Source organism: Apodemus sylvaticus, chromosome 20, assembly GCF_947179515.1.
Source record: "Apodemus sylvaticus chromosome 20, mApoSyl1.1, whole genome shotgun sequence".
NCBI lineage: Eukaryota > Metazoa > Chordata > Mammalia > Rodentia > Muridae > Apodemus > Apodemus sylvaticus.
The window spans coordinates 54,749,950-54,771,012 of NC_067491.1; the positions used below are offsets into that span (position 1 = coordinate 54,749,950).

The 21,063-nt window shown below is 43.3% G+C and overlaps 2 protein-coding genes and 1 pseudogene across 6 annotated transcripts in view; 1 reads left to right on the forward strand and 2 right to left on the reverse strand.

The window, feature by feature from the left end:
• Positions 1-8,330, reverse strand: part of LOC127670400 (cytochrome P450 4F6) — a 29,884-nt gene extending 21,554 nt beyond the window's left edge. The window contains exons 1-4 of one of the 4 annotated variants that reach the window (XM_052164757.1): positions 8,142-8,328; positions 7,917-8,008; positions 4,732-5,066; positions 2,771-2,969 (exon numbers count right to left, since the gene is read on the reverse strand). In XM_052164757.1, coding sequence (XP_052020717.1) covers positions 2,771-2,968 — 198 coding nt within the window. In that variant the 5' untranslated portion in view covers position 2,969; positions 4,732-5,066; positions 7,917-8,008; positions 8,142-8,328. Of the gene's footprint in view, positions 1-2,770; positions 2,970-3,320; positions 3,438-4,731; positions 5,067-7,916; positions 8,009-8,141 lie in introns of those variants that run through there. The other 3 variants (XM_052164760.1, XM_052164759.1, XM_052164758.1) reach the window with 3 other exon arrangements.
• Positions 8,331-8,445: 115 nt separating this feature from the next.
• Positions 8,446-20,772, forward strand: LOC127670399 (zinc finger protein 709-like). 2 transcript variants are annotated; one of them, XM_052164755.1, is made up of 4 exons: positions 8,446-8,566; positions 17,728-17,854; positions 18,035-18,089; positions 18,948-20,772. In XM_052164755.1, exons 1-4 carry the CDS (start codon positions 8,546-8,548, stop codon positions 20,338-20,340), a joined length of 1,596 nt encoding a protein of 531 aa, XP_052020715.1. In that variant the 5' UTR covers positions 8,446-8,545; the 3' UTR covers positions 20,341-20,772. The 2 variants fall into 2 exon arrangements, with proteins under 2 accessions (XP_052020715.1, XP_052020716.1); XM_052164756.1 differs by lacking the exon at positions 8,446-8,566 and adding an exon at positions 8,804-8,880.
• Positions 14,896-15,608, reverse strand: LOC127671265 (dnaJ homolog subfamily B member 6-like; annotated as a pseudogene).
• Positions 20,773-21,063: the final 291 nt, after the last annotated feature.

Here is a 21,063-nt window from a genome sequence, read left to right on the forward strand (position 1 = left end):
ACCAATCCAAACGAAGTGTGTGTGACAACGGCATATGAAAGCATTTTCCTTAGTAATGTCATTTAAAAATAATGTGTGTGTGTATTGCTCTACAGCTTGTCTGTTTTCTCTCCTCCTCCCCTATGCACATATGCATCTCCTGCTTTGTTTCTTTTTTGTTGTTGTTGTTGTTTTATTTTTTGTTTTTGTTTTTCCGAGATGGGGTTTCTCCGTATAGCCCTGCCCCTCTCCTCCCTCCCTCCCTCTGTAACTCTAGCTGCAGGAGATATGGCGCCCTCTGCTGGACTCCACAGGCACCTACACTCATCTATATCCCCTCCCACATAAAAAAATAAATTTAAAAAATAGCTAATGCAGCCGGGCCCGTGGTGGCGCACACCTGTAATCCCAGCACTCTGGGAGGCAGAGGCAGGCGGATTTCTGAGTTCGAGGCCAGCCTGGTCTACAGAGTGAGTTCCAGGACAGCCAGGACTACATGGAGAAACCCTGTCTCAAAAAACCAAAGGGGGGGAAAATAGCTAATGTCATGTGACTTTAATGCCAAGCTAAAGAAACAAAGTTTGCAATTGTAGGTCTTTCACACTTTGTTAGGGTTTCTGTAGGGACCTGGAGAGGTGGCTCTGCAGTTAAGAAAACACTCTTCCTGAAGAATAGAGTTCTGTTCCCATTACCCACAACTGGTGGCTTACAACTCCAACACAGTAGGTGGTCTGACGCCCTGTCTCCTGAGGGCACTTGCATTCATTTGGGAATGCACACACACACACACACACACACACAAGTGCATACACAATTAAAATTAATTAAAAAAAATTAAAAATATGTGCATAGATACATATACATTAAGCAGTCTTTTCTACTATTCCTTTACAATGTATCACAATGTTGATTATAATTATCACACTGTAAATGTAACTAAGTATAGGAAACCTGCATTATCATTTTTTACATTAAGGGCTATTCAAAGTCTAAGTATTCTTCAAGAGACTTAGCATAGTATTAGCTGTATGCAGGATAGTTACATCAGGTGGAATTCTGATTTTGTTATTGTACTGACATAGATAAATTAACCATGTCAGAAGGAATGTGGTTGGGGTTACCATGACAAGGTGTGGACTCGTGATGGTTAATTTTGATTGTAACTATGACAAGATCTGGGATTAAGAGGCAACCCTCAAGGTGAGTTTGTGAGGATATTTCCAGAAAAAAAAATAACTAAGGTGAGAAGATCTTGAGTGGGTGGCACTTTCTGACAGATGGCTCACATAAAATATGCTTAAGGAAAAAAGTGTTGCTGGCCTGCCAGCCTTTTGTTTCTTGCACATTACTGAATTTATCTTTTTTTCTTTTTCTCTTTCTTTCTTTCTTTCTTTCTTTCTTTCTTTCTTTCTTTCTTTCTTTCTTTCTTTGAGACAAAGTCTCTGAGGTGTAGCCCTGACTGTCCTGAAATTCACTAGCCTTAAACTCAGAGAGTCACCTGCCTCTGCATTCCAAGTGATGAGATTAAAGACATGCACCACCACTGCCCAGCTGAATGCATCCATCTTTAATGACATTAACTTCTGCTTTGGCCTTCCAAGGTGACCTGAAGATCAGAATTCTGTATGGAACCTTCAGTCCTTGGAGCATTGGACTGGGTGTGCTGAGGCATCCAGTTTTAGAGCCTGGGCAACTACCATGTTCTCTCCAGGGTTCAGATAGCCATTATTGAACTATCCAGGACCTGCTGATTGTAAGTCACTCTAACAAATCATGTGCGTGTGTGTGTGTGTGTGTGTGTGTGCATTGCTTGCACATGTGTGGACATATTATTGGTTTGTTCTACAGAGCTCTACCTGATCAGGAAGGTTGGCAGGAAGCAACCTACAGTGATGTAGAGAGGAAGGGAGGAGAAGATTGGGATGACAGGAATGAATACGGATTTGGGGAGGAAAAGGGGCTGTGGGAGAAAGCGGCACTTGGATCAATGGCATTGGAGGTGACGCCCTTAGACGTGACACTGAAATGCCAAGGGTGACTCTGGCAGTAGGGAACCAGTGCAGCATGGAGCAAGGGGCACAGGGAATGAGGCCAGGGTGGAGAGGTCAGAATGGTCCCTTGTGAAAACGATCACATTCAGACAGGGATGCAGCTCGGGGGCCGAGAGCTGGCTTCATTCACCTCAGGACCGCAAACAAAACCAAGAAAGCTCAGCTATTGCCGCAACTGGAAAATGGAGTCCACTGATGCTTCTTGAGCGTGACGGGCAAGATAAGAAAGCACAGGGCCCGAGGAGTTTAAGGGAGAGATACTACTCACATCTCTCTCTGCCCATCAGTGTCCCTGGGCAAATAGCAGACCACAGAGGTACAGACACTGTCCCAAGGACAAGGGTGGCCTAGGCAGGGGCCAGACCCTGGGTATGATGCACTGGAGGCTCAAAGTCCTCAGTGGAAACTGGATGTCCCTGCTCTGTGCTGCCCATCCTGGGAGCTCCTGGGCAGGAAAGATTTGCAAAAATGAGGGGAAGAGACCTCAGATCGTGAATCTTGATCATAAGGTGACCTAAAGCAGGCTGGGAGCAAGGAAGGGAGGAAATGAGAAAGGCCTTGGATCCTGGGAGGCAGTCAGGAGTGGAGTGGTTGCTGGGGCTGAGAGAAGGGCTCCCTGTGTCTTCCCTCACTTCTCGACTGTCCTGTGTTCCAGATCTCTGCTGACCCAAGTTCCACAAGCTCCTTTCCAAACGCGTGGGAACACAGCTACCCAGAGACCTACCTACTGTCACACTCACCAAGGCCAAGTGACCCCAAAACCAGCTTGGTTTAGGGGGCTGAGGGAAGCAACGGAGGCGGCTGCAGTTGTCATAGAAGGCATAGATCCAGGCCAGAATTCGGGCTAGGATCCAAGAGGCCCCTCCCAGCAGCAGGAGATGCCACGGAGAAGCAGTCAGGGGGCCCATTCCCAGCCAGGACAGGCTCAGCTGTAGCATCCTGCAGGGCAAACAGGCAGAGGGTGAAATTCTGAGGCTCCGGAGAGGGGTGGGGACGGGGACGGGCCTGTTTGCCGGCTAGGAATATAGCTAGCGATATAGACGAGGAGGACTTGGGAGCAGCGCAGGAAGAAGTGCTGGGAATGAACATTGAGAGAGACGAGGAAGAACAGGAGAAAGTACAGCAGTACAGCATTCCGGAGAGCCTCAGCCTGAAGCGTACACCATGGGTGCAATTTCCAGGAGACCTAAAGTCTTCTAGGTCAGCAGACTCCCTACAGCCAACCCAGCTGTGGGCAGAGCTCTCCCTGCCCTGAGCCACAACTCTCTTTGCCGCCTTCCACCCTGGCACCTTCTCTCCTGAGCAGCGAGTCTTCCACAACCTCCGGTCCTCTCTGAAAACAGTTTGTCCCTGGCTTCCGACCTGCCGGAAGCTATGTGGGAAGTTGGGCTGGGCTGAACCAGCCAATCCCTCCCAGCCTCGGCCGCACCTCCAGGCCTGGCTGGCAGCCAGGGTGAGTGGGGGCGGGTCTAACCTTAAAGGAAAGGAATGAGACTGAGTCTCGGGCATCCTGAGCATTTCACTTTTCTGCCTGAACCAGAGACAAAGGAGTCACGAGATTCCAAGTTTAGGAGTGCACTTCCAACGGCTAAGGGGTGGCAGATAAATCTCTCTAGCTCCTCTGCACTGTCGTCTGGGCAACAGCGTGCAGAACTGGGAGGCTCTGAAATGCTCTCCTCCGCCGTCTCCCCCAACCCTTCTGCCTCCCCTCCAACAACTCCCCCTTCCAACAGCTGCACAGCCTGGCAGAGATCAATTTCTTCTTTCTTGAACCCTAGGTTCTAGGTGGACCGAAGGCTTTCAGAGCACGAACAAATAAATGCAACCCCGCTGGAACCCGCATCGCCTAAAAGTGCCATTCTCCGAGTCAAACAAACATTCCAACACCTAAGTCTATGGGGGCCGTATCTATTCAAACTACCACACTGAGCTCCTTGGTATGCTAGGATCATGATTCCAGGGCGTCATCCTGATCAACTTCCGAGTGCAGAGAATTATTCCCATTTTATAGATGAGGAAACTGAAGCTTGGAAGGAAAACTCTTGACTCCAAAAGCATCCACCAGTCACATGTCTAAAGGCTACATCTGTCTGTAGCCACATCCCTTTCTACAAGGGGCCGGAGATTGGCTCAGTAGCTAAAGACCATGCTGTACAAATTTAAAAACGAAGTCCAGATCCCCAACACCTATATAAATGCCAAGCTGCAGCGATAGCTTCCCACTCCTCCCTCTGCTCCTCCTTCTCCTCCTCTTCCTTCTCCTCCTCCCTCTGCTTCTGCCTCTCCTCCTCCTTCACCTGTAATGACAGAGACAGAAGGTTTCTGCAGCAAGATGGCTAGCGAGTCTATCTGAATCTGTGAGCTCTGGATTCACCTGAGATCCTACTTCACCACACAAGATGGAAGGCAATGGAGGAAGAAAGCTGACATCAAATTCTGGCTTCCACAACCTGCTCACATGCACCCATGTACATGTCCACACACATGTGATCACACAAAGATACACACACACACACACACACACACACACACACAGAGAGAGAGAGAGAGAGAGAGAGAGAGAGAGAGAGAGAGAGAGAGAGAGAGAGAGGGAGAGGCATGCCTACACATGCACTCTCACACACATGCAGCAAACAAACAGGAAAGATTGTTGGGGAGATGCCCATAGCCCCAGCCCCTCATTTTCTAGACAGGATGTTACCATAGCTGTCCTCAGACTCAGCTGTCCTTGAGACTCTTGAGTGCTAAGATCACAGGCCTTCACCACCACACGTGGTCTCCCCAACATTCTATTTATGGCAGAAGAATCTCTCCTTCGGCTCTCCCTCTTGTCTAATGTCATCTTTCATGGTACTCATCTTCAGCTGGAAGCATGACCCCTGCAAACCTCAGAGGTAGCTAATGTCTCCTTCCATCTTCCTCATGTCTCCCATGAGGAAGACCTTGGAGGCCTCAGCATCTTGGAGTCCGTGGTCCCTAGATTCTCTCCTCTCTCCTTTTGGGGGGCAGATCCACCTTCCAGAGAAAAGCCAGATTCTGTAAGAAGATTCCGAGACCATAGCAGACAGTGAGAGGTAGCAGGAAGAAAGAGGAAACAGAAGAAGAAGAAGAAGAAGAAGAAGAAGAAGAAGAAGAAGAAGAAGAGGAGGAGGAAGAGGAGGAGGAGGAGGAGGAGGAGGAGAAGGAGGAGGAGGAGGAGGAGAAGGAGGAGGAGGAGGAGGGGAGGAGGAGGAAGAGGAGGGGAGGAGGAGGAGGAGAAGGAGGAGGAGGAGGAGGGGAGGAAGAGGAGAGGAGGAGGAGGAGGAGGAGGAGAGGAGGAGGAGGAGGAGGAGGAGAGGAGGAGGAGGAGGAGAGGAGGAGGAGGAGGAGAGGAGGAAGAGGGGAGGAAGAGGAGGAAGAGGAGGAGGAGGAGGAGGAGGAGGAAGAAGAAGAAGAAGAAGAAGAAGAAGAAGAAGAAGAAGAAGAAGAAGAAGAAGAAGAAGAAGAAGAAGAAGAAAAAGCAGAAGAAGAAGAAGAAGCAGCAGCACTGGTGGTGGTGGTGCTCAGGAGACAAAGGCAGGTAGATCTCTGTGATTTTCAGGCCAGCCTGATCTACAGAGCAGGTTCCAGGACAGCCAGGGTTACACAGAGAAATCTGTCTTAAAGAACCAATATATATAATTTAGGCTATTTAGGATGGTTTACAGTTTCAGAGGTTCAGTCCATTATCATCATGGATTATATATAAAATTTAGGAGTAAAAAAAGACTTTTGTAGCCATGAGAAGATCACAGTTTCAAGACAAGCCTGGACTCTGTACAAAGCAAAACTTCATTAAAAAACAATAACAACAACAACAAAAGCAAGCCTGCATAGTGGGACACACCTTTAATGCCTGCACGAAGGAGGCAGAGGAAGGCAGATCTCTGTGAGTTTGCAGCCAATCTGATTTATATAGTGAGTCCCGGACAGGCAGAGCTACAGAGCAAGACCCCAAACAACATCATTCTCATGGAGAGAATGAAAGCCCCTTAAGATGTGTAGCCCTGGGGGCTGGAGAGATGGCTCAGTGGTTAAGAGCACTGACTGCTCTTTCTAAAGGTCCTGAGTTCAAATCCCAGCAATCACACGGTGATTCACAACCATCTGTAATGAGATCTGACGCCCTCTTCTGGTGTGTCTAAAGATAGCTACAGTGTACTCACATACATTAAATAAATTAATTTTAAAAAAAAGATGTGTAGCTCTCATGTTATAAGAAGTCCCCTATTTCCTGATGGTGTCAACCTGTTACCTCTCCCATTGAGGGGGTTGTGATAGTGGTGGATCATTTTGTTAATTTAGATGGACTAAGGCACCTAGTGGTGTAATCAGATGCATGTATATGTGATATCAAGTGCTTTGCGAACTTCAGTGGTAGTGTCTGGCATGCAGGAGACCCTGGGTTCCTTCCCCAGTACTGTGAAAACAGAGGACAGCCTCCGCTAATGTGAATGGGGCTCACCCTTTAGTTAAAAGGCCACGAGAGCACTTTGACTTCTTCAGTGAAGACAAAACTCTGCTCAGTGCCTGTAGCCTCAGCGTGTGTGAGTTTCTGCTTGGATCCAGAGACTCTCCAGGGATTGAGCTTGTCAGTCAAATAACCACGTGGATCAAGAAGCCAGGCATGGTACACATGCATAATCCCCCCATCTGAGAGGCTGAGGCATAAGGAGTATACGTTTAAAGGGAGCCTGGGCTATATATCTCAAGTGAAATGTGAAACATATCTTCAGATAAATATATATGTAGATAGAATGCAATTTAGTCGGAAATCTGTTGCTTTAAAAATATATCCCAGATAAACAGTTTATAAGGAGGAGGAACAGCTTATTTTGAGCTCTTGGTTTTAGGCTGATCCCCTTGGTTCAGGCCTGTGGTAAAATAGAGGGTCATGGTGGAAAGCACAAAGAGTCGTCACCTTCGTAACTAAGATCCTTGCACACAAATCTCCTGCAGCGTTGAGCATCCCAGCGATGGAGTGAGCCAGGGAGTCGAGCGGTGGATGAGTAAATGGACAGAATATATGTGGTATTTATGTACAGTGAAGTATTATTCAGTCACTAAGAATGTTGTTTGCAGAAAAATGTATGGAACTGGAGATCATCATGTTAGGGAAATAAGTCAGGCTCAGAACAACAGATATTACAAGTTTGCTCTTCTATGATGAGCCTATGTAGGGGATATGAAAGTAGAAAAAAAGTTAATTAAGGTAGGGGGATTTTTAAAAAGCCAGTCAAAGCTGGGCGATGGTGGCCCACGCCTGTAATCCCAGCACTCTGGGAGGCAGAGGCAGGCGGATTTCTGAGTTCGAGGCCAGCCTGGTCTACAGAGTGAGTTCCAGGACAGCCAGGGCTACACAGAGAAACCCTGTCTCGAAAAAACCAAATCCAACCCCCCCCCCAAAAAATAAATATAAATAAATAAAAGCCAGTCAGAGTGAAGGTAATCAAACTTACTTCATAGAGGAATTGAAAAAGCAATCAGTTTTGGTTTGCTGTATCATGACTTTTTCTAGCTTACTCTGATTGAAGAGCAAAGGATCTAAGATGGGATTTATTCAAAAGCGACGTTGTTAACACTATTTATATGTGGGAAAAAAAACAAACAAACAGGAAGAGCCAGCTGAGCACAAGAGCCTGTGAATGGGGCTGGTGCGTTGGTGTTTTAAGAGCGCATGCACGATAAACACAGAGGACTGAAGATCAGATTTCAAAACTCCAGTTAGAGATCCCAGGCATAAGCCTGAAACACTATCTATGAGGACGGCTCAAGTGAGAGGACCGCAGTGGCTAGCTGGCTTCCATTAGCCAAGGAAACCCTATCCCCAGGTAAAGCGACTAGTGAAACAAACAAAAACAAACAAACCTTGCCTCAATGGAAAAGCGAGCGGACGTCTGACGCCCTCTTCCGGCCTCCGTGAGAACTCGCGCGCGCACACGGATTCATCCACACAGACACTGGAGTAAAAATAATCATAAATAAATCTTTCAGAAGCCCTAGACCTGTGTGTGTGGGCGGGGAGCATTCTCACTATGTAGCTCCGGCTGGCCAGGGATTCACTAACGTGGACAAAGCGAGCGTGGAACTTACAGACTTCCTCTGCCTCTCGGGTTCTGGTATTAAAAATGTGCACCACCACTCCCGGGCTGGGATGTGTTCTGAAATGTGATAACCCTCCAGGATGAAATCAGGTTTATTTCAGAGAAAAAGTCTGGACCTGGACCGGGCAGTTGTTGCAATCTGCGTTTACAAACCCATTTCGGCGGTAAGTGTTGCTGGAACTGTTAACTCAGTTCTAAGGAGTTGGGTCCGGAATGATTCACCAACCAGCGACATTGTTACTTCCCTGAGCTATCCAATGAGAAGCGCGGATAGTGGAGGGTGGCGCCCTTGCCGCCATATTTGAGTTCCGGGTAGCTGAAGGGAGGAGAGTTGCGCCTGAGCTTCCCGGGTACCTGTTCTGCTGACGGCGGCTACGCAGGGAGAACGCCTGGATGCAGCAGAAGCAGGAAATGGTGAGCGTGCCCTGGACTCTTGGAGAGTGGGCGGAGGGCTCTGACACTGCCGCGGCTTGGCTGCAATTGGCGCCGGCTCCCCGACGTGTGCAGCAGTTTTAGGTGGAGTCTGGCAGTGGCGCCCTCAACCCGGGGGTGCATTTGAGTTGTGTGCTCTGCTAGCAGAGTCTGGCTTGCAGTCCAGTCCTGTCCCTTCTCTGTGAAGCTGCTTCCATCCCAGCGTCCAGACCTCCCGTGATGAGCCTGCGCTGCGAACCCGAGCCTCCGCAGACCCTGCAGCTCTGGCAAGTCGGTGACGCCGTGTGCAGACTGCGGTGAGGGCACGTGGGTGGTGTGCACTATTTTGCACTTTTTCATGTCCTTGTCCCCTGCATTAGTTTTACACTGTGGTCACCCTGAAGAGTTGTTTTTTTCCTTTACGCTTCTTCTTTTTTTTTTTTTTTAAAGGACTAGGGATCGAACCTCATGTCTCGTGCTAGGCAAACGATTTACCATAGACCTGTATCTCCATCTTGAGTTTGTTTTATGATCACATCTGCGTTTATTAGCCATGATAGGCAAAATTCCCTAATTTGGAGAAAGGAGAGACGTTTAAGTTTACTTTGTATGTACTGATTGTTTCTGAGGCAAAAGGTCGATTTTGGAGAACTTTTCCAAAGGAGAACTTCGATAGCGGTGGAAAAAGCCCGGGGCAGGGAGGGATTGTTATTCTTCTGTCTTTTTATATAGGATTTCACTGTGTAGCGCTGACTGGTCTGAAAATAGTTGTGTAGACCAAGCTAGCCAGGGACTCAGATCCTCCACAGTGCTACGTGTGCTTCTGCTCAGATGGGAGGGTATTCTGGGACTTGGAAGTCCAGGAACTAGACATGCAGCTCTGAAGGGAAGAAGTATCCCAAATGGAAGGGTATCCTGAAACACGGGAGCCCAGGGACCACATAGTTCTGAGAGGAAGCCTCCTCAGCGGAGGTGTTGGTGTTGCTGCTCCCGGAAAGGGGATCCCCAGCTGAGCTGAGGAGTTAGGAGCTTAGGGACCTCAGCCCTGCCTCTTGTCTTCTCTTTGCTTCTTTTCTTCTTCGGATGAGAGTCATTCCAGGCACTGAATCTTGTAAGGTGACTTATTGGAGAGACAGATCCAGGGATGGTTGCCCTGTACTCCCGAGAGCTGACATCAGGGAATTGGACAAAGGACAGGGCTTTGATAGGATTTCTTAGAGGGTGGAGATTTTCGAGACAGAAATTTCTCGAAATTTGAGTGGTTGAGTTCAAGGATTGAGGGGTGGTTGAGTTCAAGTCCTGAGTTTGGGATTCCTGTTCAGGGATTGGTGGATTTATTTTCACCCTTTCCCCTGCATTGGACCCATGGGTTAGGATGGGAAGTACTTCCTGGCTTCAGGCTGTGGCGCTGCCACTGTGGACAGCTCCCGTGACAGCTCCAGGCTGAGATGTCTTGGTGCAGCCTTAGAGCCGCCATTTTGGCAACTCCTGTCAGGGCATCATACTGTAGCCTTAAGCAAGCTGGGGAAGAGGGCACTACACTGGAATTATAGGTGATTTCGCCCCCTCCTGCCACCAACTGTGTATAATTTTGTTTAGCTAGCTTCAGTCTACTTTTCCAAACTTAGAGTGCATGGGAGGGATTTCTTTAATCCCATCTGAGGTAGAGGCAGACCTGTCTCAGAGTTCATGGTTCCCCAGGGCTACACAGTGAGACCCTGTTCCATATAACCAAAAAAAGCAACAACAAAAGCCAAACAACTCTTATCAGGATTATAGTTCTTGGGAAAAATATTAATATTTTCATTTCCTTTCTAATTCAGGTAGTTGTTAGGTTTTCTAGAGAGTGTAATTTCTTTGTTTTTTCTTTAGATTAAAAACATATATATATATATATATCCAGTGTCTGGATACCTGCTGAGACCAGAAATGGGTGTGGATCTTTGGAACTGGAGTTGTAGGCAGTTGTCAGTAGCTCTTGTGGATGCTTGGAACTGAACTTAGGTCCTCTGGAAGGACAAAATGTGCTCATAACTGCTAAGTCATCTCTCCAACTCTGGACAGTGTGATTTTTGACTATTGGGAAAATCTAGGTTGGTCAGTCTGAGAGAGAAAGATATCTTTGTTTTTTACCTGCTATCTCTTGTAGATGTGTTTAGATTGTTATTTTCATGGTTTTATGTGGTCTTTTGCTAGAAAGCTGTTCCTCTCTTACATATTTTCCAGGTTTTCGCATATAGCTTTCAGAGTATTATCTGACTAAACCTCCCCAAGTCATCTCATTTTATTAACTTATGCTCTTCTCTCTTCTTGTTGATATTGCTAGATGCTTGAAAATCTTTTCTTTCTTTGTTTTTCCTTTTCTATAAAACAGCTGTTTGGTTTGGTATATTCTTTTGGTGCCTATTTCATACTTTCTTTCCTGATCTTTATTATCTCTTACTGTTATGTGACTTTGGCTTTGGCTCATTCTCATTTTTCTAAGGCCATGTGTTTGCATCTTTATGTTATTTAAAATCTCTCTTTTTAAATTATAAGCACTCACAGTTATAACCTTTAATCCTATATTGTAATAGGTATATCTCCCAAAGGTCACAGCAATTTTTGCTTTTATATTTATTCTAAGAATTTAAAAGTTTACTCAGCCGGGCAGTGGTGGCGCACGCCTGTAATCTCAGCACTTGGGAGGCAGAGGCAGGTGGATTTCTGAGTTCCAGGCCAGCCTGGTCTACAGAGTGAGTTCCAGGACAGCCAGGGCTATACAGAGAAACCCTGTCTAGAAAAAACCAAGTCAAAAAAAAATAAAAGTTTACTCTTGGTTTTTGTTTTTTTTTTTTGTTTTTTTTTCCAGTAACTTACTGGATATTCAAGATGTTCATTTTCCATTTATTGATTTCTCTTAAGATTTCCTTTATATTAATTTTTACTGTTATTTCTTTGATTTATTTAATAAAATAAAATACATTATTTCAATTTCACATTTAAGGTCATTACTGAGATGTTTACTAATTAATGTAATTTTGGGTTTTTTTTTTTTTTTTTTTTTTTTGAAACAGGGATGTATAGCTTTGACTGTCCTAGAATTTAGTCTGTAGACCAGGCTGGCCTTGAACATACAGAGATCCACTGGCCTCTGCCTCCTGAGTGCTGGGCTTAAAGGCTTGTGCCACCACTACCCAGCAATTCCTGTGGTTTTTTTTTTTATTGGTTGTTTTTCTGTTTGGTTTGGATTGTTGTTCTTTCTCTATTGGCCTTAAGGGTTTAAATTTTAATTTTCCCCTCCTCTCCTCCAGTGTCTCACTGTATTGCTCTGGTTGTCCTAGAACTCATATGTAGACTAGGCTATCCTCAAATTCACAGAGATCTGCCTACCGATGCTTTCCAAGTGCTGGCATTAAAGACGTCCCTGGTTTATTATTTTTTTAAAGCTTTCTTATTAAAAAAAATAAGTAAATAAATAAAATACATGCAAATAAATTAAAACACCAGACACCAAAATTAACCAGACCCCAAGTCATACAGCTCAATGAGCATATGTGTGTGTGTGTGTGTGTGTGTGTGTGTGTGTGTGGATTGGCATTTGGGTGGAAGTTATGGAACTTCACATTACATTTTACACTCGCAGTACTGAACGTATGTTATGCACTTACCTACCACCAAACCCAAAAGTCTGTGGCAGAATCAGAGCTAGAAAACACTTAGGTGTGTGTCGCTATCCACAGCTATCTACGGCTGCACCCAGCCCCTCCTCCTGCCATGCATTTAGGCTTTCTTGTTTTCTCTGTGTTATAGCGTACCCATGTGGATATTTATTTATACATATACATGTTACTGACTTCTTCAGCATAGCATATCACTGTGTCCCATCCTGGTTTGGGGGTTTGCCTTTATTGGTGAGTCTGCATTTTCCTCTTAAAGCTTATAATACTACTTCATTACTTTGGATTTTTTGACATCGTACTGTATGTTCTGAAATCACTCTGTTATCATATGCTTTTGGAGTTTTAAGTACCTTTTGTGTTTGGATGTGTGTCTTGATTTGAACATTTTTTGTGCTGTAATCCATTGAATAGATTCGCTTTGCCTTTATTTTTAATCTCATCTCTTGCCCTCTCATGGAGTTTTAGGGTAAGCCATCTCTTCAGCTTCCCACTCCTTTGTTTTTTGTTTTGTTTTGTTTTGTTTTATTTTAGGTTTTCACTCCTTATCCAATCCCAGGGCTCTTGGTTGTTGTGGTGATGTTAATTGTTTGGTTTGTCTACTGATAATATGTTTGAAGTGTTTTGTTGATTGCAAGGTCCAGATAGTCTTTCTTCTGCTTATCCAGACTGCTGTGTAGGCTGTCTGTTGTGTGCTTTGATTCACTGAGTTTTTCATTTTGTTATTTTTTTCCTCACAAAAATGTTAAATATCTAAACTTTGCAAGGAGTAAAAGTGAAAGGATGAGGTTCCAAGTGTCCAGAAGCACACAGCACACGGCACATGGCACAGCTGGGCGTTGCCCGGGACAGAGGTCTAAGAGAAGAGCGTGTATTGCAGAGGAGGTGAAATTTTCATTATTCGTGCTATAAAAGCTGGGTATTTATGAAAAGAATAGTGACTATTACCCTTACTCATTGTAATAATCAGCCTATTGTGAATCAACTGGAGTCTTTGAAATATGAGAATAAACATAGGGTTTTCAGAATAGGACTCAAAAGCATGAAATCACTAATTGGATTTCATCAAATGAAAAAAACTTCTGCTTAGCAATGGAAATGAATGAAGAGACCGTTTGTAGCCTGGGAACAATCTGCTCTGACATCTGACAGGGATTAATATCTTGACCATATAAAGATCTCAGTGGAGGAAGTATGAAACGGAAATCTGCATAAATAGGAAAATGAAATAAACATGCTTTTGAAGTTCAAGTAACCAACAAAAGCATGAAAATCTATTCAGGATCTTTAATTATTGTGTAAATCCTAGAATTACATTGAGAATTAGCCTCAACCTTTTCGAGGTAGAGATCATCAGGAAAAGAGAAAAGGCATGCGCATGTAAACCCAGAGATAAAGGAACTAGAACACACGGTTGATGTATTATGAATTCATCCAGCTATATGGAATTTCCTCAATGAAGTAAAATTGTAGTTACCTCATGATCTAGCTATTTGATTAGGGAATGTAAAGGAAATATTCACATGAGCATACAATAAAAAAATCTTCATATCCAAAGTTATGACCTCATAGTTTAGAATAGCCAAGTCAAAAAAAAAATAGTCAAGTACTATTCAGAAAATAATTTACTTTGATTTTTCTAAAAAAAGTGTGTCATATATGTAGTGTGTTCTAAGTTCTTTTCACACACCCCATTGTGCTCATTTCCTTTCCTTCGGAAGCATTTCTTCCGAACAGTTCCCTCTTTGTGCCCTACTGAATTTGAGTAGTATATTTGAGTAGTATTACTTGAATAACATGGCTGAATTTTTCTTTTTTTTTCCAGACCCCACTTATGAAAGACTGCACCAAACACATTCACATTTATTTTCTTTTTCTTTTTAAAGCAAATGACAGAAACCCAAACTACCAGCTTTTTTACACCTAAGCTTAGCATTGCATGTTTAAACAGTAGTCAAACTGATGAGGTGGTCAGCAGCCATACACAACTAGAAAACATCTATAATTTACACTAAACCAGAAATGTTATTACCATTGATGTAGTACTAGCTTTCATCACTAAATACTGAAAATAAAATTGAAAGATTTCTGTAGAAGTTTCGTCTGGCCATGTGAACTTCACAGCAGACTGACACTAGTCACTCACAATCCAACACAAGGGAAGCAGATCCACGCTGGTGTTAAGACAGTCTCCACCTAGCACTACTCAAGAGTCACAGGCTCACCTCAGATTACGTTTTGTTTAAAGCAAAATGCATACAGAGATTGCAACAATTTAAAGGCAAAAGAAAAAGAAAAAGGTCCTATTTTGTGGTCCCAACAACAAACTCAGAAATCTGACAGATGGGGGTGCCAATAAACTGTTTCATAAATACTTTAGGGCTGGAGAGATGGCTCAACAGTTAAGAGCAGTTAAGATCTTCCGAAGGTCCTGAGATCAAATCCCAGCAACCACATGGTGGTTCACAACCATCTGTAAGGAGGTCTGATTCCCTCTTGTGGAGTATCAGAAGACAGCTACAGTGTACTTACATATAATAAATAAATAAATCTTAAAAAAAAATACTTTAGATTAGGTACAGGGTTCATTTGAAAATTTCAAAAAAAAGTTCCTGTTATTCCTCAAATGGTGCTTGTTACGGTTTAAGATTTCTCTTAAATGCCTGAGTTGCATTATGTGCTATCCAAACGTAGCAGGTTCTCTTTACCATTTATTGTCAAGGACTTTAACTGTCCATCTTCTTCAACTTCTACTCTTTCTTGACATTTCTCCTCAATTCTCTTTGTAGTGATTTTTCCCATTAACTATATTAGTTGAACTTGATATTGACTTGAAGTTGCCCATTCCACTGCCGCCAAATGACGCTGAAGAGAATGAAGTGACCCCCCATGACCTACTGACCCAAATCCTGTATCAAAAGCAGGAAATCCATTTCCGAAAGAAGGAAATCCACTGAAGGCAGAAAGAAAGGAGCTGGCACCTTGGCTTCTACTTCCTCAGGGACCCCTTCGGTTTCCAAAAAAAGTCATCAAATGGGTCTTCAAAGAAGTCAGATGTAAATGGGTTCCTTCCACCAAAAATTTCCCTGAAGACGTCATCTGGGTTCTGGAATGTGAAGCCAAACTCAAATGGACTGTCAAAATGACTTCCACCTTCTCTTCCACCACCATTTGCTCCTTTGCTGTATTTGTTGTACATGTTCCGCTTTTTAGCATCTGGAAACACTTCCTATGCCTCAGCCACTTGTTTGAATTTCTGCTCTGCTTCTTCTTCATTCTCAGGATTCTCGTCTGGGTGCCATTTAAGCGCCTGTTTTTGAGACACCTTTTTAATGTCCTCGGGTGAGGCATGTCTGCACACCCAGCACTTCATAGTAATCCACCATGTTTTAAAAGACTGTTGGAACGAATCCGAGAACGCTGCAGGCAGCTGGTCTCTTCATGGCTCTGGTGGTCCTCACACCTTTCCTTTCTCTCCTTTTCTCCAACCGACATGGGTGGATTTTTACATTTTGTTTTTGAGATAGGGTCTCACTGTGTAGCTCTAGTTGGCTTGGAACTTGAGAAATTCGGCCTGCTTCTGCCTTCATCTTTTGGGATTGAAGGTATATGCCACCATATCTAGCTGTTGGTTTGTCTCTACTGGTGTGTGGGTAACTATTGCTGTGAACACAACGATTCCTTCCCTGTGAGCGTTGACAACCACTAACTCCAGTATCCTTAGGAAGGGGACTAGCCTCAAGAGCCCAGTATCTTCAGGAAGGGGTGATGGGCACCATCCTGTGTAGGTTACCACACCCTCACAAGAATTGAGGTATATTGGCTATTTAATGTCCAAAAGACCACATAGCACATCTCCTTGATGACTCATTTGGACCTAAGCACTCAACAGTCACTTAATCTCAGCACATTGACCAGTATGTAATCTCTGCATTAACTATTTTGTTTTTGTTTTTTTTGGATTTGGTTTTTTTTGAGACAGGGTTTCTCTGTATAGCCCTGGCTGTCCTGGAACTCACTCTGTAGACCAGGCTGGCCTCGAATTCAGAAATCCACCTGCCTCTGCCTCCCAGAGTGCTGGGATTACAGGCATGCTCCACCACCACCCGGCTTGCATAAACTATTAACTACTGCAAATAAAGCTCACTAATACTGAAAGCAGTACATATCTGTGGATATGCTTATAAATATTGAGAGAGCAGTTTTGACACCATGTTGATTTAGAAAAACAGCACTTATTAGTTTCCCCTTTGGGCCTGTCACCTCCCTAAGCAATGGCTTAGAGTACCAACCATGTATTCTTTCCTGTGGAGAATCCCTCAGATCCCATCAGAAAGCAGTTAGTTATCCTGTATCTTCATTAGTTTCGATTGCTGTGATAAAACGCCATTATCAAAAGCATGGGGAGGAAATGGTTTATTTTTCTTATGCTTCCAGTTGGTCATTGAGGGAGTTAGGGCAAGAACCTGGAGGCATGAACTGGAGCAGATGCTGTGGGGAAATGCTCCTTACTGGATTGTTCTCTAGCTTGCTTGATCTGCTTTCTTAGACCATTCAGTATAAGAAAGTATAAAGCAGTATACTCCCCGCCTACAGTAGCACTACCCACAATGAGCTGGGCCCTCCCACATCAGTCATCAGTCAAGAAAATGCAGTACAGGGTTGTCCACAGGCCAGTCTGGTAGAGGCATTTTCTCATTTGAATTTCCTTCTTCCCAAATGACCCATAGCTTTTATGAAGTCAATATAAAACTAGCCAGCATACCTCGATAACTATGTTACCATGGCACATGTCACATGTTCCCTGGGAGGTGGGTATTCTAGCTCACTGGGTTTGTTGCTGGTCAGGTCATTGATGTGGTTTCTCCCTCACCACAGAGGACGCTTCTGTCTATTTCAGCTTGATTTTTTCTTCAGTCTTGATTTTTGACTCTCGTCTCTTACACTGCTTTCCCATGACTGCAGAATAGCCATATCATACAACAGCCTAGCCAGATATCAGAGAGTGAAATGATAAATTATGATGTATATGTTTATTAAACATGAACACACATAAATACTATGGTGAATTGTACTATAAAGAAGAAAAGCACTGGGGCCTGGGGAGATGGCTTAAAGGTTAAGGATACTTACTACTCTTCTAAGAGGACCCAAGTTTAGTTCCCAGAACATATGTCCTGTAGCTCACAACGTTCTGTAACTCCAGCTTAGGGAAGGGCACACATAAATATATCATTAAGGAAATATATCGTGTTATTTTTAGTAAAATGTGTTGAATTCTAGCACCATCATTATAACTAAGCCAGCGTAAAGAAGGATAAGTAGTGTATACTGTCCGCTACGTGTGGAAAGCACACTGAAAAGCAGAAAGGAAAAGGTGGACTAGAAGGGGCCATTCAGATATCCAGTGGCTATTTGGAGAGTATAACATAAACTATGCAGTTGACTATATAGCTCCTGGGTTTTCCCACTATTCTTCCTATCAATGTATGTGGATTATTTTAGGAGCCAGTGACCTTTGAGGACGTGGCTGTGAACTTCACTCTAGGAGAGTGGACTATGTTGGATTCTAGTCAGAAGAAGCTCTACAGAGATGTGATGAAGGAGACCTTCATGAACCTGATCTCCATAGGTAACAACACTACTGAGATTCCTTTATTTTGATCATAACAGTTGTTTTTCGCTCATCTGTGTAGTTGTATGATTTTAAAAAGTGAAAGAACAATGTCAATTGTCACATGCTTGGTCATATTATAACAGAAAAATGTAATTTTGAATAAGCTTTGAATGATTTCTTTGGGTTTACTTTTAGGGAAAACAGAAGAAGATAATGAAGAAGAGTACCAAAATCCTAAGGGAAACCTGAGGTAAATTACCCTCAGAAAAAGATTTGCATCAAGTATTTTGTGGTGATAGGAAGTCTGAGAATCTTTTGTAAATACATTGAGCTTGAGCACTTAGAACTATTGAAAGATCTTTGCAACATAAAGTCATATAACATTTCCCTATGATCCATTATACGACTTCCCTTTATGCAAAATAACTTCAAAATATTAATCATGTTACATTAGGCTTGAATATAGGGTGTGTGTCAAGTAAAGTTAATTTTGGGTTCGGATTGAGATTCAACTTTGCTACACTTAAACAGTTATTCATTTATTTCAAATTCCACAATGAAAGCTATTTTGCATTATAAATGTTCCGCTGTTATTTCTGGCTTGTTGGCATATAAGATTAATGTTTGTGAAATGCCTGAAAGTATTACAGAACCTTATTTGAGTATGCCATCCTCAACCTTATTTGGTAGATGTTCAGTCATTTAATGTTAATTATGATTCTCTTTTCTAAACATTTATTTGTGTTTGTGTGCATTGGAACATGAATGTACACAGTGGTACAGTTGCAGAGGTCAGAGGATGACCCTCTGGAGTGGCTTCTCGTCCTCTTTGCAGCTCTTAGGGATCAAATTCCTGTCTTCAGACTTACCAGCAGGTGCTTTAGCTACTGACCCATCTTACCTCCCCAAAGTTTATACAATCGTATGAAAATTAAGTCAATACTCCTTGGGAGAAGGGTCTTTCTGTGTGGTACAGTTGGGCCTCAAACAGGCATTTCTTTTGCCACTACCTCTTAAATAACAACAATCATGAGCCACCTCACACAGCGTGCAATTCTTCCTTTGACTAACCATAAAACTATAGTATTACCCTTTTTATGTTTTGCAGAACTCTGATGGTTGAAAGACTCTGTAAATATGATTATGGTAATCAGTATGGAGAGATGCACCGACAGAGTCCAGAGCATGTTGTGAATGAAAAAATGCCCCCAGCCATAACTGAATGTGCAAGAGACATCCGCACTCATTTCTCCTCAGACATCCACTTCAAATGTCAAACTGGAGAGAAACCATATCAGGAACATATGGAGAAGGCTTTGAAACATAAGAAATGGTGGAAGGACTTCACTTATTCTGAGTTGCTTTGGATGCATAAAAGCCCTCCCATAAGACAAAAACCCTACGAAAATAAACAAGCTAATGAGGCCTCTGGGAGTTTCACTTCCGATCACGATTATGAGGGAACTTACACTGAGGAAAAATCTTATATCTGTAAACAGTGTGGGAAAGCATGGAATGATTCGTGTAGCCTTCTCTGGCATGAAAGAAGTCACATTCAAGAGAAACGCCACACATGTAAGCAGTGTGGAAAAGCATTTAGTCGTCCCTCGCAGCTTCACAAGCATGAAAGAATTCACACCGGTGAGAAACCTTATGTCTGTACGCATTGCGGGAAAGCGTTCATCGATCGCAGAACTTGTCACAACCATGAAAGGACTCACACTGGAGTGAAACCCTTTGCCTGTAAGCAGTGTGGGAAGGCATTTCTTCGTTCCTGCCAACTTCTCATCCATGAAAGAATTCACACTGGAGAGAGACCTTTCGTATGTAAGCACTGTGGAAAAGCATTCACCTATTCCAGTGCTTGCTATTATCATGAGAGAATTCACACTGGAGAGAAACCCTGTGTCTGTAAGCAGTGTGGGAAAGCCTTCAAATGTTCTGCATACCTTCACATACATGAACGATCTCACAGTGGAGAAAAGCCCTATGTGTGTAAGCATTGTGGCAAAGCCTTTGCTTATGCCACTGGATGTCACAAACATGAAAGGATTCACACTGGAGAGAAACCCTACATGTGTGTGCAGTGTGGGAAACTATTCACTTTCCCCAGATCCCTTCACATACACGAAAGATCTCACAGTGGAGAAAAACCCTATGTATGTAAGCAGTGTGGGAAGTCTTTCACTCAGGGAACTTCTTTGCGAAGACATGAACGAATTCACACTGGAGAAAAACCTTATGTGTGTAAGCAGTGTGGGAAAGCCTTCATCCAACGTGATGATTGCTACAGTCATGAACGAACTCACACAGGAGAGAAGCCGTTCATGTGTGTTCAGTGTGGGAAAACATTCACTTTTTCCAAATCTCTTCAAATACATGAAAAAAATCACACCGGAGAGAAGCCCTATATATGTAATCAGTGTGGGAAAGCATTTACCTGTTCCACATACCTTCTCAGACATGAAAGAACTCACAGTGAGAAGAAACTCAGTGGGTAATATTTCTACCAGCGTAAATCATGGGAATGTCTGATGTCAGTTTTTATTTTGAGGTGTGAAGGAACATAGACACTGTAAGATTACAAGAACTGCAGAAGTAGAATTTGGGGCCCCCGTGCTTTCTGTAAGATGACAACCTGTACAACAGGTCCTGCTGCTGTGTGTCTTTCATTCCAGCAATGAGAAAGTAAAGGCTATGCAACTATAATATTCAATGAAGCCTGGGCTGTTTATTGGGTTTGAACACAGCTTGGGAGGTTTATCCACCAATTTCAACTAAATGAAATTGTCTGTAAATATAAAAATGTTGCATTTTTACCAATAAGATAAAATATATGAAATTATCTCATGTGGTTGAGTCCTATGAAAGAATGTGAAGATATTGAAGGTTAATTTGTGTTGACTATTTCTGAAAATAAACCACGTGAAAGAGATACAGTAAGTTCTGAGTATTTTTTTTAAAACTCGATTATTTAAATAAAGTGTGTTTTATTTTTCTGAGTTTATAGAGTCAGTGTCTCACAACTGAACATAAGTATACCAAAGTCATATAGTTGCAGGGAATCTTACTTAACCCCAGTTTTCAGGAAACGCCTCCAGGTCTTCAATGGCTGAGCTCCAGTCCCAAACAATGTATTCTCAAATGTGATGTTGCTCTCTTTGAGAAGGAGGTGCGGGAAGTTGAAGTTGTTAAATGTGCTTGGAATAAAACAAGTTAATCTA

Bases quoted from the DNA above. Each gene is read 5' to 3' on its own strand.
- LOC127670399 (XM_052164755.1), top strand. From the start codon at position 8,546: ATGCAGCAGAAGCAGGAAATG. The intron at 8,567-17,727 runs GTGAGCGTGCCC...GGATTATTTTAG, and splicing joins TGCAGCAGAAGCAGGAAATG to GAGCCAGTGACCTTTGAGGA. The intron at 17,855-18,034 runs GTAACAACACTA...GTTTACTTTTAG, and splicing joins CATGAACCTGATCTCCATAG to GGAAAACAGAAGAAGATAAT.